Source organism: Spinacia oleracea, chromosome 2 (genome assembly GCF_020520425.1).
Source record: "Spinacia oleracea cultivar Varoflay chromosome 2, BTI_SOV_V1, whole genome shotgun sequence".
NCBI classification, from domain to species: Eukaryota; Viridiplantae; Streptophyta; class Magnoliopsida; order Caryophyllales; family Amaranthaceae; genus Spinacia; species Spinacia oleracea.
The window spans coordinates 93,511,531-93,528,692 of NC_079488.1; the positions used below are offsets into that span (position 1 = coordinate 93,511,531).

Consider the following 17,162-nt stretch of genomic DNA (forward strand, 5'->3'; position numbering starts at 1 on the left):
GATTTTGTTATATATAAAAATATTTATTTTTTTCTTTAGTTTTAAATAAATTTTCTTATATATTTTAGCAAATATGCATACTTTTAAGCATGCGTAGCGTGTATATAGGACTATGTTTTAATTAACAAATTGGAGGAGAAGGTCATTCAGACATTATTTTAGTTCATTCTGACCAAATTTTGGTTTAGTAATTTAGCACTTTGGTGTCCATGTAAGGTATCGCATCCTTATAAAATTGTAAAAAAGTTTATAAATTAAACTTTAGAACATTACTTGCGTATATATCGAATTAGATTTTTGAAAATGTCGGCACGCATCGCGTGCATAGAGTACTAGTATGAATAATTTCCTAATTGGAGAAGAATAAAATTGGCTGAAAACTGACTTTGTAATTGGCTTATTGAGTTGATTTGGGGAGACGAACTCACGGATACGAAGAAACAATAAGTTTTATATAAAGTTTTCTTTTAATATTACACACAACCGGGTTAAAACTACGTCATTTTGAGGCTTTTGAGCCAAAAAAAAAAAAACACAAATATCTTAACTTCCGCCAAAAAATAAGCATTTGAAAAGAAAAAGAAAAATAGTTAATTTTATTTAACCAAAAAGTTAAAGATTCTATTTTATTATTTCTATCAATATCTTAAAAAATTAACATTGTTTTATGCCTACTTTATTTTTCCCTTTTTACCCTAGTTATTTTTTAAAACTCAACCATTATGATTCTATTTTTTTTTTCAAACTATCATTCAAGTACCCGAAAGGAGTTGGTCTTTCGAAAGTATCTTAATGTAAGGTATGCGTCTCCTCTTTTGCCAGTTCCAATTCCCGGAATTTTTTATGGAGAATGGAAATTCAAGTAACAACTCTATTTTTCGACCTGGAGTGTTTTCGAATTATAACGTGCTTTTATTTAGTTAATGTGTTACGTAGTATATATTTTCCTAAAAATGTATTTTTGTTTCCGATTTTTCATTATTTAATGTGATTTTATAAAACGTTTTGTGCTATTATTATGCTTTTATTCACTATAATATTTGCAACGCGCGGATGGTACAGGCGCGTGCACCTAGATCTAGGTGCACCTGAACCAAAACGCAGAAAAATAAGAACAAAACGCAAAAACATAAAAAAGCAATAAAAAACATAAAAGAACACAAAAACATAAAAGAAAGAACATCAAGAATTAAACCAAAAGAACAATAAGTAAAACAGGAAAGAACAATAGCATTGAAAACGCAGAAAAATAAGAACAAAACGCAAAAACATAAAAAAGCAATAAAAAACATAAAAGAACACAAAAACATAAAAGAAAGAACATCAAGAATTAAACCAAAAGAACAATAAGTAAAACAGGAAAGAACAATAGCATTGAAAACGCAGAAAAATAAGAACAAAACGCAAAAACATAAAAAAGCAACAAAAAACATAAAAGAACACAAAAATATAAAAGAAAGAACATCAAGAATTAAACCAAAAGAACAATAAGTAAAACAGGAAAGAACAATAGCATTGAAAACCAAAAAAGGTTAAAACAACAAATAAATAAAAACACGTAAAAGAACAATAAGTAAAAACACGTAAAAGAACATAAAACACTAAAAAGAAAGAACATCAGCAATTAAACGAAAGAACAAATAGAAAAGAACAATCATATTAAAAACCAAAAAGATTAAAACACGTAAAAGAACATAATACACTAAAATGAGAGAAGATCAGAAAGTAAAGGAAAAGAACAAAAAGAAAAAAAGAAAAACACAAACATATTAAAAACCAGAAAGGTTAAAACAAGGAAAGAACGATTTCTCTGCACTTTTAAAAAGAACATGGCAAATGCAACACCAGACGCACAAAAGAACAAAAGAACCAACTAAAAGAACAACAAAAACGTTAAAAAGTGAAAAAACCGCCAAACAGAAGTTTTTTATTGAAATAATGAACGTGGCAAGAAAAAAACCGCAAAACAGAAGTTTTCCTATGAAAACATAAAACGTGGCAGTTAATTTCTCTCTCCTCAAAATCTTTTAATAAAAAAAAAAATTAAATAAGTTACTTGTCTTTCATTTTGTATTTTAAAAAATTAAAAAATAGATTACTGTTTAAAATAAAAAAAATTAAAAAATATAATTTAAGTAAAAACAGTAATAAAAAACAAATTTAAAAATACTAACAACAGATAATAAAAAGAACACAAAGGAGACTCAAACGAACATCATTTTCTTTACTTATAGGCCAAAAGAACAAAAGAGCGGACGAAAAGAACAACAAAAAAAAAGGAAGTTTAAATTTGAAAATACTGTAGCAGTTATTTTCTCTCTCTTCAATTTATCATATATAAATACATCATTGAATGCGACATTTATTTTCACTTTCACACTCAACCTACATGCAAAACCTTCACTCACCAACAATCAAAAAAACAGTGCAAAACCTTTCAAATTATTGCAAATCCGAACTTCTCCAATTTGGAATTCTACTATTTTCACTCTAAAAACTTCCCCAATTTGTTTTTTGGAAGTGATAATCTGGTTACAAAAACTTGAACCCTAACAATTGAAAATGGGGAAATCGAAAAAAGGAGAAGAAGTTGATGCGAAATGTTCTATTGAGTAAGAATTCAACTTCATTTTTCTTTTCTTTTTTCTTGAATTTCAGTTTAATTTTAATTTTTAGAGAATTTCCCATGAATTTTAATTTTCTATAAAATTTCATTTGAAGGGATGATGTTCCTTTGACAACGACTTTATTGAACTTAAGAAACAAAAAGAAGAAAGAGAAAGAAATTACACCAACAATTGATGCGGATTTGTTGGAAGATATCAACAAAGAAGTTTCAGAAACGGAAGAAGAAGAAGAAGAGAGCGAGTAAGTGGATTTTTTAAACAAAAACCTAGGTTCATTTACACCTTCTGTTTGTTCTTTTTGTTTTCCTTAATGTTCTAATTACAATAACGAAACCAAATACATTTTTTAACGAATTTAAAAGTAGATCTACATTTATGTTTTTTTTAAATGTATTTTAAGTCACTAAATCATACACTTAGAAGAACAATGGTATAGATTTAAAAGAACAACGAATGTTAACTCAAAAGAACAGTGGAAATTTAAATTAAATAAGTAGATCTATGTTCTTTTATTTATTTACTGTCTGTTCTTTTTATTAGCCCTACTGTTTGACGAACAATTCGCCCAGGTTAAAAGAACAACAAATAGACTAAAAAGAACAGTACAATTTTGACGAACTTAAACCTAGATCTATAATTTTGTTCTTATCTATTGAATTTGATCTATGTTCTTTTTTATCTATGTTCTTATCTATAAAAACTTAAAAGAACCAACTGTGCAGGTTTAAAGAACAATCAATGTAGACTCAAAAGAACAACCAATGTACACTCAAAAGAACAGTACAGTATTAATGTAGGCTTAAAAAGAACTATGCATCTAGAAGAAAAGAACAGTCCAAGTCTACTTAAAAGATCACTAGGCATTAAAAGAACAATCAATGAAAATTAAAAAGAACAATGTGCTTAGATTTGATGAGATGGTGTTCTTTTTACTTGTTCTTAAATGTATTTTAAAAAATAAAGAACAATCAATCACGGATAAAAGAACAAACCATCTACATTTAAAAGACAAACCTAAAACTGTTAGCACACAGTAAAAGAACACTTAATAAAAAGAACATAAGAAAAGGAACATATAAGCATACCTTGATCAACAGTTGAACAACATTTATCAACAACATCAACATAAATCCTCAGCAAATGATCACAATCCTCTTGAATTTCATTATCTCCTTCAATTTTCTTTCTACGAAAATTAGCAAATTGTATTTTTTCATCTCCTGAGAATTAGTATTCTGATTAATTCACTAATTCTCAAAAAAACAGGAACAATAATGCGAAAAGTTGGAGAGAGAAGAAAGTAGAAATCGCATTTCACTCTTTCTCTCTCTTAAATTCTCTCTTCTGTTGAGAGAAAATAAAACCTCTCATTTTTCTCTCTCTAAAATGTGTTGCTAAAATTATGAAATGACGAATGAATGAGAATATGGAGGACAAACATTATTTATATATTGTATATGAAAAAATAAAAAAAATCAGATGAATAAGATATTGTACAAGGGTGCAGGATGAGAACTGTGCACTTGTTTTTTGTGTTGTTCCTTTTTTCATAATATGTGTTCTTTCCAAAAGCATAGCTGTGTTCTTTTGTACACGACATGTTGTTCTTTTTCCATTACATGTGTTATTTTAAACATTTTTCTGTTGTTCTTTTTTCATAACATGTGTTTTTGGTGTTGTTCTTTTTTTCATGACATATGTTTTTTCATTATAGACTTTCCAAACAAAGGAAAGCATTGCAAGAACAACAGAAGATGGTGCAAGCACTTCAGGAAAAGCTGCTACAACAGGAAAAGCAGCTGGATCTGATTGAACAAAAAAAGAAGGGTGGAGAAGGACAAAAAAATTCCAGCAAAGATCCTGAAAAGCAGGAAGAAACTGAAAAGAAAGAGCATGAAGTAAAAGTGCATGAAGAAGTGAAAGAACCTGAAAAAGAGGAGGCTGAGGTAAAAGTTCCAGAAGAGCTGGATGAACCAGAAAGAAAAGAAAAGAAAACGAACTTAAAAATTACTTTGAGGTATCATCTGTGTTTGTTAATACTATTTCATATTTACATTGTAGTTGTTATTTTCGTTTCTTAAACATACTTTTGCATTTATGTTTTTACTAGAAAGAAAAAAGACGGAGAAGAAGCTGGTGAGGAACCTGAAAAAGCAAAGGGGAAGTCTAGGAAATCAATACCAAACAGGAAAAGGACAAGGTAACTTACATAAATGGTGTTCTTTTTATTTTCTGTGTTTTACTTTTTTTTACTACTTATGTTCTATTGTTTTGGTCAACAGAAGTCAATTGCTGAAAGAAGAATTTCCCGATCTTATAAAAGAGGTAAAGCAGGAATTGGAAGAGGCACATAAGAAGAAGAGCTTGTTGCCTGCTGAGAAAATTTCAACAAAAAAAGTTGCACCAAATGCTAAGAAGGGGAATGGAGTTACTTTGAAAAAGACTACAGCACTTAAGGTAAACTTCACATTACCCTTTTTCAATCATTTTATTTACCTTAATGTTATATTATAATAGAGATAAATGATGTGTTTTAAATAAAGAATGTTCTTTTTTTCCTGTCTTGTGTTCTTTACATCATCATTTATGTTCTTTTTTCATTCAGAGGGGTAGCAAAGTTAATCAGATAGTTGTGAGGGAGGTTTATGAAGACGAGGAAGATGAAGAAGGAGGTGAAGAAGAAGGTGAATAAGTAGAAGAGGAAAGTGAACCCTTAATGAAGAAGGGGAAAAAAGTAGTTGAGAAGGTCAAAAATTTTCTTAAGTTATTTGTTCTTTTTCTTCCATATAATGTTCTTTTACTCCCTGACTAATGTTCTTTATATTTTTTCTTTTTTCCAGAGAGCAACAAGAAGTAAACAAATTGTTGTTTCTGATGAGGTCATGGAGGTGGTGGATGATGAGAAACCAAAATCTTTGGTTGTTGCCAAACCAAAACCTGAAGAAAGGAAACTAAATCTAAGGCAAACTCCGCAATTGATGATGCGATTCTTGAGGGGAATTGCATCTAATGAACCACATGATATAAGAAAACAACAAGCCATCGTGGAGTTAGGCTTTGGATCTCTTCTGCAACTTGACATCCCACAAAACGAAAATCCATTCCCGTACGAGTTGGTTAGGAATTTCAACTCGTCCGACCGGTCCTTGCATCTACCAAAGTCTTCCCTTGATATTACTGTAGAGGATGTATACCTGGTGTACGGTATACCTATTGGAGGAGCTCCGGTCGTGGAATGGACGGATGAACAAGATCCTGAAGTGTTGAGGGTTTTTGCTGAATTTTGGGCATACTGGCAAGTGAAGTCTGGATGCCCAAAATTGAAAGAAATGGTTGGAAAACTGATCAAAGATGAGACTCCAGTTGATGATAACTGGAAGAGATCTTTCCTAGTGGTTGCAGTTAACACCTGCATTAAATCCACTACTAATTTATCGGTAAACATCAAAATTCCTTTGTTTCTCATTAATGTTCTTTTATTTCTCATTAATGTTCTTTTGTTTGCGTATTATGTTCTTTTAAATGTTTATTAATATTTTTATTGTTCTTTTATTTGTTTGTCGAATTCCATGTTCTTTCTTTCTCTTTCACTGTTCTTTTATTCTGTATGATATTCCATGTTCTTTCTTACATCAAAATTCCTTTGTTTCTCATTAATGTTCTTTTATTTCTCATTAATGTTCTTTTGTTTGCGTATTATGTTCTTTTAAATATTTCTCACTGCTCTTTTATTCTGTATGATATTCCATGTTCTTTCTTACATCAAAATTCCTTTGTTTCTCATTTATGTTCTTTTATTTCTCATTAATGTTCTTTTGTTTGCGTATTATGTTCTTTTAAATGTTTATTAATATTTATTGTTCTTTTATTTGTTTGTCGAATTCCATGTTCTTTCTTTCTCTTTCACTGTCCTATTGTTGTACTTTCCTTTATATGAATGTTAGTTGTGTTCTTTTCAGTTGTATTCAATATTCTTTTGCTCTACTTTCATTGTTCTTTTCATTCTCTCTAATGTTCCTTTATTTTCTATTGAATGTTCTATTTTCTTATTCTATTTAAAATCATAATTAATGTTCTTTTCTTTTATATTTTTCTGTTTCAAAAGCCAAACTTCAGATTCCTAGCAAGCACTGTTGACTTGGAGCAAGTGAGGAATCTAAATTGGTGCCAGTATGCATACACCAGCCTTCTTGGGGCAGCTATGTACTGGAATGTGGACCGTAGCAGATGGTTTGCTGGTCCACTACCATTTCTAATGGTAAATTTCAATCATTAAGCTAGCATTTCCCTTTGTTATATATATTACTTTCATCTTCTTCTTTCACCTAACTAACAATAAATTATGTTGTTATTGTTAAATTAGGTATGTTATTTCGATCGGGTGCAGATCATGGAAGAGTACCCTCCAAGGAACTTCCCCCTAATTTCTTGCTGGACAAGAGATATGATAAGCAGCAGGGTACGCAATGACAATGCTACAGGCTTCGGACATGGCTTGATTCTGGACAGAATTCAACGTCCACCTGAGCTACAACTGTACAGGGAGGAGAGAATTCAAAAAGCACTCAGTGAACAACCACCACCACTTCTTCTTCAACACCCACAACAACAACAACAGCAACATGATGAACAACCATCGCAGCAACCACTGCAGCAACCACAACAGCAACATCAACACCAAGAGCCTAACTGGTCCACAAATGATGTGTCCAGAGAACATCAAGGTGCACCAGTGACTCAACTCGGGGATGACAAAGATTTGCCAGAGCAACAGGCAGACCCCAGTGAGAAAGCAAAAGTCCCTTCTACAATTGAGGTAAAAATTAAATTCACTCAACAAAACCATTGCATTTATTTTTTCAACGTTTTTGTTGTAATGTTCTTTTTCCTCCAACAAATGTTCTTTTACGTACTCAATATAATCTTTTTTCCTACCATGTTTTTTGCTTTCTGTGTTTATGTTCTTTTTATCAAAAACTAGTTCTTTACGTTCTTTTACATGTTCTTTTAAATGTTTATTCATGTTATTTAAGCATGTTCTTTTTTCTTAAAAAGATGTTCTTTACATTTGAATGTTCTTTTATATGTTTAAGCATGTTATTTACATGTTCATTTATCTCTTTAACATGTTCTTTCGATCTTTAACAATGTTTCTATGTTCTACTTGAATGTTCTTTTAGGGATCTCTCTTGTTCTTTTTTCCATTCGAATGTTCTTTTTATTTATCCAGTCCTTATTGTTGTTATTGTTAAACAGGAATTCCATGCTGAATTCACTAAAACCACTACTGAACTCAGTAGTGTCATGAACAAGTTCAACGACTTATTGTCGTTGTCCAGAAAGTTCTTTGACACTACTATTGATGTCAAAAAAAGTCTGCCATTCAATATGGCAAAAATGTGGTCAACATGCTCTGGAACTGAAATTCCAGTTACTTTTGAGAAGGGCAACTCTACAGAAGAGCGGCAAGAAGGAAGGAATACTGAGGAGATTGGTTCAATCCTCAGTCAAGATAAAGAATTTTTCAGTTCAGACTACTTCACAATACTATTTGAGGAAGCAGTACGAAAGGCAACAGAAGGAAATGAAAGAAAGGAAATCAAGGAATCTGAGGATGTTACATTTGATTTGCCACCATTTTTAACACCTCCGATCATGCCTTCCCAGCCTAATGTATTTGCTGATTTGACATTGAAGCTTGGAATGGTTTCCGATTCAAATCCTCCTCCTCAGGCACACGACTTTGAAGAGGAAATGAGATTAGAAGAAATCTTGGCAAACAAAACTTTGACTGAACGTGATTTGGAGACAATTTCAGGGGACAACAAAAATGAAGCTGAAAAACAACAGCCACCTACAGGAAAAAACTGAGTATGCGTTCTTTTAAAACAGTTCACATACACATGTATAATAAATATGTGACTGTTTCTTTCATTATTCACAATGTTCTTTTATAAACAATTATTTGTTTTTTTATTCGTTTGATTTGTTCTTTTTATTAATTCTCTGTCTTTATACAATTATTTAATGGATCTTTTGTTTCTTTTATTCGGAATGTTCCTTTCATATATTTCTTTATGTTCTTTCTATATTTACTTTAATATCTTCCTACTTTTAATATTAACTTATATGTTCTTTTTCATTGCACTTTTGTTCTTTAATTCTTCTCATTGTGTTCTTTGTTCCTCCTCACATGTTCTTTTTTTTTTTTGTAATACACAGAGAACCTGAAAATGTGAGATCAGATATGGAAGGTTTAATCCAAGGAGCTGAAGATGGAAAACCAATGTCTCCAACCGTTAGAACTGAAGACTCCGAGTTTCAGACTATGGAAGGTTTAATCAAAGGAGCTGAAGATGGAAACCCCATGTCTCCAACTGTTAGAACTGAAGAATCCGAGTTTAAGACTCCAACTGCCGCTGAGTCGCAGACTGAAATGGAAACTCCATCAATATTCCTGAAGTAAGACTACTGTATTTTATTAAAATATAATTTTCATAATCTTCAATTTAATGTTCTTTTCTTTCTCGCTTTTGTTCTTTTTATTTATAGTAATATATTCTTTTCTTTCCACTCTTTTAGCACTCCAAGTGCGGTGTACTCGCAACCAGAAAATGCACCTACATCTATGAACATAGAGTATGACTACTGCATTTTATTTTATAAGTTATTTTTCGTTTATTATTACAAGTTATTTTTCATTATCATTTATAAAATGTTCTTTTCTTCTCACTTTGTTGTTCTTTTTATTGTTAGTCTGAATTCGTTTTTCCCGCTAATATGTTCTTTTTACTTTATAATGTCTTTGTTTTCATAAGTGAGGTAGAGGATCCAGATAACGTACAAGTACCTAAACTTGTTAAGAGAAAGAAAAATGTTCCCCTCAAGTTACTGTCACCCTTCTTAACTCAGTATTCACACCTACTGGTTGGGGAAGAACAGTTGAATCAAAAGGAAAAGGACATGCGATGCGTACTGGATTATGCCTTTGGAAAGGGAAGCCCAACGTAAGAATTTTATACTATTACAAGTATTTGAATGTAGATGTTCTTTTTGTACATGTTCTTATGGAAATTTTATTTTCATTCTTATAACAGTCAGGTGTTGTACACTGATGATTGGAATATAGTTACCAGAGAAGAGTTTCAAACCCTAGGTATATATTTAATTATTGGAATTTAAAATGTTCTTTTAAATGCTGTTGATGTTCCTTTTACTCATATTTTTGTTCTTTTCCTTTAAAACAGCTCCCAATGCGTGGGTGATGAATAATGTTATTGACACTTTTGCAAGAATACTGAATGATGATCCAGATCAAAGTGTCAAGAGTAACTTGAAGTTCTATTTCTCTACAATCCTTTTCGTAAGTTTTAATATCACTAAAAAATCATATTTTCGTACTTCTTCAATAATTTTTATTATATAACATATATTTAAAATTATTTTTTTTTCGGTGCAGAATATGCTCTGCCAGAATGAACCGTATGGTGGATCACAGGATAGTCAAGCAACCGAAAGCAAACGCTTAGAAAATTTTATTTTAAGTGTACGCCATGAGTATGAAACTGCTGGTGTGAAGTCTTTGAAGGGATTCCATCTGGTAAAATTATAAAATTGTTCTTTTCTTTTTTACATATGTTCCTTTTCCTTTGTTTAATGTTCTTTTCTCTGCTTGTAGTTGTTCTTTCCAGTCTGGTCTGGTGATCATTTTTATCTCATTGTAATCAACCAAAAGGCGAAGAAGGTGGAGATCATTGACAATCTCTCCTTACCTGAAGGAATTACATATGATGATAAATATAAAACATTTGCAGAAAGAACTGTAAGTCTATTTGAAGAATTTCCTCTTATATATTTTATTTGTTCTTTCCTTTGTTGTTCTTTATTCTTTTACTAAATTAAATGTTCTTTTTTCCTTCCTTTGTTGTTCTATGTTTCTTTGTTGTTCTTTGTTCTTTTACTAAGTTAAATGTTCTTTTTATTTCAGTTTGAAGCATGGACAATATTTTCTGAACAAGAAGGACATCCTTTGCGGAAGGCACAGATTTCAGCATATGAAATTGTGTTGCTTGAAATGCCATGGAAGAACAGAACAAACAAGACTGATTGTGGGGTATATGCAATGAGGCATATGGAGACCTACAAAGGCAACCAGACTTGGAATTGTGGCTTCAAAAACACAGATGAAGATGTAAGTAAATTTTGAATATATGTACGTATATTATTTTAATATATAATCTTTTATTAATGTACTATTTTATGTTTTCAGAAAGACTTTATTTGCAGGCTGAGAATGCGGTACGGTACTGAAATCTTATTATCCGTTCTGAACAAAAGGCATGAGCTAATGTATCTGGCATTGAAGAGAGCTAATCAAGTTGAATAGTTGGTTGTTTTCATGAAGGCAGAATAATATTTACCTTTTATTAGAAGTATGCTTTAAAAAACAATGGTATATTTTGTAGATATGGTTATTGCTGGAGTTATGGGTTGTTCTTTTAAACATGTGTGGTGTTCTTTTGGAAACAATTAGATGTTCTAGTAGTTGCAGATAAGTAGTTTGGATATTTTAAACAAGTATTTCAATTAAAGGTTCAAGTTCTTTTCAATCCCAGACCATGTTCTTCTATATCATGGGATATGTTCTTTCCTTTCCAAAATTCTTTTTATTCTCTTTTAGTAAGTTCTTTTCACATTTAAGAATATACTCCTTTATGCAATAATTTTGCAATCCTAATTGCACAAAAATAAAAACAAAAATAAGAATATATACAACTAAAAATTCTCATTTCAAAATATTGAATGAGCCAAACATCAGTAGCCCGTAAAAATATACATCAAAAGAGTAAAAGAACATTATTGAGAATACAAAAACAAATGATTAAAAACACAACAAACTAAAAATAAAAATATTACCAGTCGTAAATGAATCTACAAAGGTTGTATGTGTACTCCAAAATAATCATCTGGAACATATGCTTCCAATTGTGAATTTGAAGATGTTGGATGAACCAAAACCCCACCAACAGGTAAATTTATGATACACTGAAAAAGAACAAACAAACAATAAGGAATAAAAGAACATGATAAAGAAGAAAAAAGAATAAAATAGATAATAAAAAAGAACAGTTCAAAAAAGAACGTAATAAACATTAAAAGAACAAATAGATGTTTTTTTTTAAAATGAACTGTTTAGCAAAAGAACATAAACAAAAAGACGAAAGAACATATAGAAAGAAAAACGAACAATGATAAACAAAAGGAACAAACTAAAGGAATAAAAGAACAAATAGATTATTAAAAAGAACAGAACATAATAAAGTAAACTAAAAGATCATAAACAAAAAGGATAAATAGAAAATAAAAATGGAAAAAAGAACAATGATAAACAAAAAGAACATTCCAAAGTAATAAAAGAACAAATAAATGTTTAAAAAGAACAGTTTACCTGATCAGTAGACTGAGTTTCCTCCCTCAAATTATCAACATGTCTTTCTCTTCTCTTGTTCCAACCTTTCAGTTTATTGCGTTTCTTCTCAACAATTCCTTTAGGTCTCACATTCCTCTCATTAGCCTTTTCAGTCCCGTTCTTAATCTTCCTCTTTCGCTTTGGTGGATTTTGAATCATTGTTGGAATGACTTTTTCAGCAATCGGTTCAACAACATCCGGCAAAACTGTGTCTGTTGAAGGCTCAATGCCATCAAGTAGAGTTTCTTCTCGCACATACTTGTTTGATACATTACCATCCCCTTCAACACCACCAATATACTCCTTCACTTTGCATGACATATCCAACACACCCAAATCAATAAGCTTCCTTGCAGCCGGACAATGTTGAGCTTCATTTATAACTTTAATGCAATTTCTTATGCTTTGCATCCTCCAAACTGAAGCAGAAACAACACTTACTTCATTATCTCTATCTTCTCCTTCTTCAACAATCATGTTCATAGCCTTTTTGGTCCATCTCTTCATAATGTATTGTTTGGGAATCTCTTCAACATTATGGACAATGAAAACTCGAAGAATATGAGAACAAAGAACTCCTATCTCTCCATATGACTTGCAAGTACAATCAACAACCAACTCTTGCTCATTAAACATCACAACATGTCTAATAAAATCCTTTGTAGGATGCCCAACAATGTACTTAGAAACTGGAAACTCATAGGAAATGCGTTGACACCTCAAACCAATTGCTTTGATGAATCGTTGCTCAAATATCAAATATATTGCAATGGTATACACATCCCGCGCATGCAAACATAACATGTTATCCGCACATGCGTAATATCTATTTCCAGTAGAAGAATTATAATCTCCCTTGTTCTCCTTACTTCTCCATTCATCAATTACATCTAAAAAACACTTATAAAAATCACATAAACCATTCGTTTTATGCAACCTCCTAGAAATAGAATGATTTGTCGTCTCACTCCTTTGAGAAGATAAAATACCCCCAGAAAACCACTCTTTGTTATATGCAGGACACCATTTCTCTTTCAAATCATATAACCTCTCTATCCATTTGTGTGTCTTGCAATTGTAATCAGTCATAAGACTACAAAAGAACAAACGAGGAGAACAAAAGAACAATCAGAGACACAAAACGAACACCCTGAGTAAAACAAAGAACAAATGAAGACAAAAAAAGAACAATATACAGTACAATAAAACTTGAAAAGAAAGTACACACAATCACAGTTCAAGAAGTATGGACTCTATTAAACAAAGAAAAGAACATTAAAATACCAGATTAAAAGAACAAGTTTCATCAACCATGAAAAGAACACTATTTAACATTACAAAAAACATGTCGTCGAATGAAAAGAACAAAACAAAATTTTAAATACTAATCAGTCTATTAGCAAAATAATTTTTACCTATTCCAATAATGCTCGAACTCAGCAACTGTGTCAGTATATTTCAAAACATAATCAAACCGACGTTTGAAACCTTCTTTGGCCATAACACCTTTGATGTTTACAACAGCATTTTCCCCAATGTGCCATGTACACAAACGATGCCTCGATTTTGGAAACACTTCCCTAAAAAACCATAAACCAAAAAAATAGATAAAAATATAAACTAAACAAAAAGACAAAAGAAAAAGAACATAAAAAATAGTACAAAAATACAAAAGAACAAAAGTGTTTGATGAACGAACATACAAACAACCTAAAAGAACTTTACCTTATAGCCTTGTCCATGGCAGAAGATTGATCAGTCATGATAGTCACAGGTTGCTTCCCTCCCATTGAAGTCAAAAAAGAATTAAAAAGCCAGTCAAAAGTACCTGCCTTCTCATTCAATATAAAACCCACTCCAAACATGATATTTTGAGTGTGAAGATTCATTCCAACAAAAGGCCCACAAATCATATCGTATTTATTAGTACGATAAGTTGTATCATGAATCAATAAATCACCAAAAGCTTCATAATCAGACCGCATTCTTCCATCTCTCCAAAAAAAATTGATCAACTGATTCTCTTCATTCAATTGAAAATCATAATAAAAATCATGTTCTTTAGCTTGCCTCATAGCGAACCATCTGATCAACTGATTTGAATCACAACCATCCAACTTTTTCTTCTTCTCTGCCAAAACAGCATCATACGCGTCAGGAACAGTGAACCCTAAATTCGCCTCACCACCAACTTCTTTCCTCATAGCTCTAAGAACATCAGCAAGCTTCGTGCCACTACAAGTAAAAGTAGTAAGAAAAGCCAATTGTTCTTTTGAAATGTGCCTATGTGACCTAATAAGGTGTCTCTTATTAGCAGGAACCATTGAATGGTTATGCAGACGAGAATGTTTAGAAAGAACATACACTCCAGTTTTCTTATCAACATCAAACTGAACTGAAGCCTTGCATCCAGTTCTCCTATCAATTTTTTTAAAGGATTTAGGCACAACACCATCTGGATTTTTAAACCCCTCGTATGCACAAACAAAAAACCGTTGTCGAACTATTCTAGTACCACTTCTATACTCCTTTTTACCCTTCCTAGTACCAAAACCATTCCTAAATGCATGACTGTTGTATAACTCATACGCCTCATCATCATCCTTAACTACACTTCCCTCTAATGAAACTGGTTCTTCAAAATCTGCATGACGATAAAAAAGAACACAAAGAACATCATAAGTATGATAAAGGAACAAACACAAGACGTAAACGAACATTGTGATAAACAAGTAAAAGTACAATTCATGTACCTTGGCCAACAACCACATAGGATTCTGGATCCTCATTAGCATCATTTTGTTCTGAATTATTAACTGAATTATTTAATATATCTGGAAATTTATAAAATAAAAAAAATCAGAAAAAGAAAAGAACAAAAGAACTTAAAAGAACAGTAGCCATTAAAAAGAACAATGCACAGAGTAAACGAACAATCCATGTAGACTGAAAAGAACACTAGGCATGAAAAGAACAATCAATGAAGAGTTAAAAGAACAATCAATTAGTCAATCAAAAGAACACATTAAAACTTAAAAGAACAATTTGGGCAGATATAAAAGAACAACCAATAAAGAATAAAAAACAACAGTGCCTATTAGAAAAGAACAATGCATCAAGAGTAAATTACACACTCCAACTAGACTGGAAAGAACACTACGCATTAAAAGAACAATCAATAAACAGTTAAAAGAACAATCAGTTTTGTCAATCAAAAGAACACATTAAAACCTAAAAGAACAATATCGGCATAATTATCAACAATCAATTTTGTCAATCAAAAGAACAATGTAAACTCATAAAAACATAAAAGAAAAATCCGTGCAAATATAATAAAAAAACCAATAAAGAATCAAAGGAACAATAACTATTAAAATGAACAATAAAAATAGAGTAAACGAACACAAAAGGTGACCGAAAAGAACACTATGACTTAAAGAACAATCAATGAAGAGTTAAAAGAACAATCAATAAAGAACAATCAGTGTTTATTTGAAAAGCTAAATATAATAAAAAGGAACGTCTCAATACGTATTCTTAACATGTTCATTTGATACTGAAAAATGTTCTTCTGAAATGATACAATGTTCTTTTCTGCAAACAGACAAAATCAACGTATCTTCCTTAAATATAATAGTTATTACAGAATCAGTTTCACCACATAAATGAAATAAATGCGAAATCAACGAAAAAACCAATTCGTAACCTTCATTATCAACAATCACCAAAATCAACGAAGAATGAGATTCAAAATTAAATTAATCAAACTAATTACAATCACAAAAAACATAAAAAGTACGATTATTATGAAATCGAAATCATAAAATCAAAGAAAAATGCAACTCGTTATTACAAATTGAAATAATACCTTCGTAACTCTGATTTTCAGCTGAAGAATTCAGATGACAAGAAGAAGAATCATTCGAAATTGATGTTGAAACAGAGAAATCATGGAATATTTGAGAATTTTCCATCAGTTTCTCTCTCTAAAAAAAATTTATGCACAAATGTAAGCTTTCTCTCTCCTATTCACACTTTTTGAATTCAAAATTATGAAGCCCAGACATATAAAAAGGAGCGAAGAACAAAAAAAATCGCGAAAACTAAACAGGGAAGAACAGAGCACATGATGTTCTTTTGTATTGTGAGACTTGTTCTTTTTAACTGCAGAATTAATGAAAATACGCGTTTTGTTTTAAAATGTTTGCGTTTTAATCCCAGTGCACCTAGATCTAGGTGCACACGCCTGCACCATCAAAATTGCGTAATATTTGTACTTTTTATTAAAACGTTTTGTGCTTTTATTATGTGATAGAGATGTACGTATTTTTATTAGCATTTAAAGATTTTTCGTGTCTCTTTTTCACTTATTGCTACAAGTTATTAACATATTAATCTTTTATTTTTGGTCATATTTTCCCTTTATCTTCTGCAAACCCCCAAAATACGAAAACTAGGGTTTAAGTGCAGAGAAATCAAACTAAAATCAAACAAACAACAAAAAAACATAAATACGAATTACATATAATTTTCTTTTAAATATGTAGTTCGAATGACCATCCAATATCGTAGAACAAGAATTCAAATTACCAAATTATATAAACAAATAAAAACGAAGCTTTATACTAATTACATAAAATTAACAAAAGAATGAAATTGCCCATGAAATTACCCAAAAATGGAACATAAATGTACACTTACTTAAATATAAGAAGAATATCAAATTTGATATGTATTCACGGATCTTCGATTGTGGCTTCTCCCTTGCTAGTTTTAGGGTGGTCATCTTTTCTTTTATTCTTTTGACGTTTTCAACGAGGATGTTTTTTTTTTTTCCTGTTTTGATTTGCTTTTTGTTTATTTTCCTTTTTTTTTTGTTGCCATCTTTTTGAAATTTTAAAATTTATTCCTTTTTAAATAACTGTTAGATTATTTAGAAGCTCAAAAGTTTCAAAACGACGTAGTTTTAAGCTGGCTGGGTGTAGAACTACAAGGAACTCGGTATACCTTCTACTAATTGGTACGGACCCTTCAATTTCTGGTGCCCTGGGCTATTGATCAGGATG

The 17,162-nt window shown here is 31.1% G+C and overlaps 4 protein-coding genes across 4 annotated transcripts; 3 read left to right on the forward strand and 1 right to left on the reverse strand.

Annotated features, from left to right (window-relative positions):
* Window positions 1-1,048: 1,048 nt before the first annotated feature.
* On the forward strand, window positions 1,049-5,319 carry LOC130467639 (uncharacterized). Its single transcript, XM_056836207.1, has 6 exons — window positions 1,049-2,612; window positions 2,722-2,868; window positions 4,342-4,644; window positions 4,738-4,827; window positions 4,910-5,084; window positions 5,233-5,319. The coding sequence occupies exons 1-6, from the start codon at window positions 2,563-2,565 to the stop codon at window positions 5,317-5,319; spliced, it is 852 nt and encodes a 283-aa protein (XP_056692185.1). The 5' UTR covers window positions 1,049-2,562.
* A 24-nt stretch (window positions 5,320-5,343) lies between these two features.
* LOC130467640 (uncharacterized) lies at window positions 5,344-8,498 on the forward strand. The gene is made up of 5 exons (XM_056836208.1): window positions 5,344-5,373; window positions 5,468-6,064; window positions 6,733-6,885; window positions 6,991-7,443; window positions 7,884-8,498. The coding sequence occupies exons 1-5, from the start codon at window positions 5,344-5,346 to the stop codon at window positions 8,496-8,498; spliced, it is 1,848 nt and encodes a 615-aa protein (XP_056692186.1).
* A 1,393-nt stretch (window positions 8,499-9,891) lies between these two features.
* On the forward strand, window positions 9,892-11,433 carry LOC130467641 (uncharacterized). Its single transcript, XM_056836209.1, has 5 exons — window positions 9,892-9,990; window positions 10,087-10,227; window positions 10,306-10,449; window positions 10,615-10,818; window positions 10,897-11,433. The coding sequence occupies exons 1-5, from the start codon at window positions 9,892-9,894 to the stop codon at window positions 11,011-11,013; spliced, it is 705 nt and encodes a 234-aa protein (XP_056692187.1). The 3' UTR covers window positions 11,014-11,433.
* Window positions 11,434-11,548: 115 nt separating this feature from the next.
* On the reverse strand, window positions 11,549-16,070 carry LOC110804857 (protein FAR1-RELATED SEQUENCE 5-like). Its single transcript, XM_056836210.1, has 6 exons — window positions 15,965-16,070; window positions 14,850-14,930; window positions 13,822-14,740; window positions 13,512-13,676; window positions 12,076-13,189; window positions 11,549-11,672 (listed from the first exon to the last, which is right to left on the reverse strand). Exons 1-6 carry the CDS (start codon window positions 16,068-16,070, stop codon window positions 11,559-11,561), a joined length of 2,499 nt encoding a protein of 832 aa, XP_056692188.1. The 3' UTR covers window positions 11,549-11,558.
* Between the last annotated feature and the right edge of the window lie 1,092 nt (window positions 16,071-17,162).

Excerpts from the sequence above, each read along its gene's own strand:
- LOC130467639 (XM_056836207.1), top strand. The coding sequence starts at position 2,563 with ATGGGGAAATCGAAAAAAGGAGAAGAAGTTGATGCGAAATGTTCTATT. Across the intron at positions 2,613-2,721 it reads GATGCGAAATGTTCTATTGA|GGATGATGTTCCTTTGACAA; the intron begins GTAAGAATTCAA and ends TTTCATTTGAAG. Across the intron at positions 2,869-4,341 it reads GAAGAAGAAGAAGAGAGCGA|ACTTTCCAAACAAAGGAAAG; the intron begins GTAAGTGGATTT and ends TTTTCATTATAG.
- LOC130467641 (XM_056836209.1), top strand. The coding sequence starts at position 9,892 with ATGAATAATGTTATTGACACTTTTGCAAGAATACTGAATGATGATCCA. Across the intron at positions 10,228-10,305 it reads CTTTGAAGGGATTCCATCTG|TTGTTCTTTCCAGTCTGGTC; the intron begins GTAAAATTATAA and ends CTCTGCTTGTAG. Across the intron at positions 10,450-10,614 it reads AAACATTTGCAGAAAGAACT|TTTGAAGCATGGACAATATT; the intron begins GTAAGTCTATTT and ends TTTTTATTTCAG.
- LOC110804857 (XM_056836210.1), bottom strand. The coding sequence starts at position 16,070 with ATGGAAAATTCTCAAATATTCCATGATTTCTCTGTTTCAACATCAATT. Across the intron at positions 14,931-15,964 it reads TGAAAATCAGAGTTACGAAG|ATATATTAAATAATTCAGTT; the intron begins GTATTATTTCAA and ends ATAAATTTCCAG. Across the intron at positions 13,677-13,821 it reads GCCATGGACAAGGCTATAAG|GGAAGTGTTTCCAAAATCGA; the intron begins GTAAAGTTCTTT and ends ATGGTTTTTTAG.
- LOC130467640 (XM_056836208.1), top strand. The coding sequence starts at position 5,344 with ATGAAGAAGGGGAAAAAAGTAGTTGAGAAG. Across the intron at positions 6,065-6,732 it reads AATCCACTACTAATTTATCG|CCAAACTTCAGATTCCTAGC; the intron begins GTAAACATCAAA and ends CTGTTTCAAAAG. Across the intron at positions 6,886-6,990 it reads GTCCACTACCATTTCTAATG|GTATGTTATTTCGATCGGGT; the intron begins GTAAATTTCAAT and ends TTGTTAAATTAG.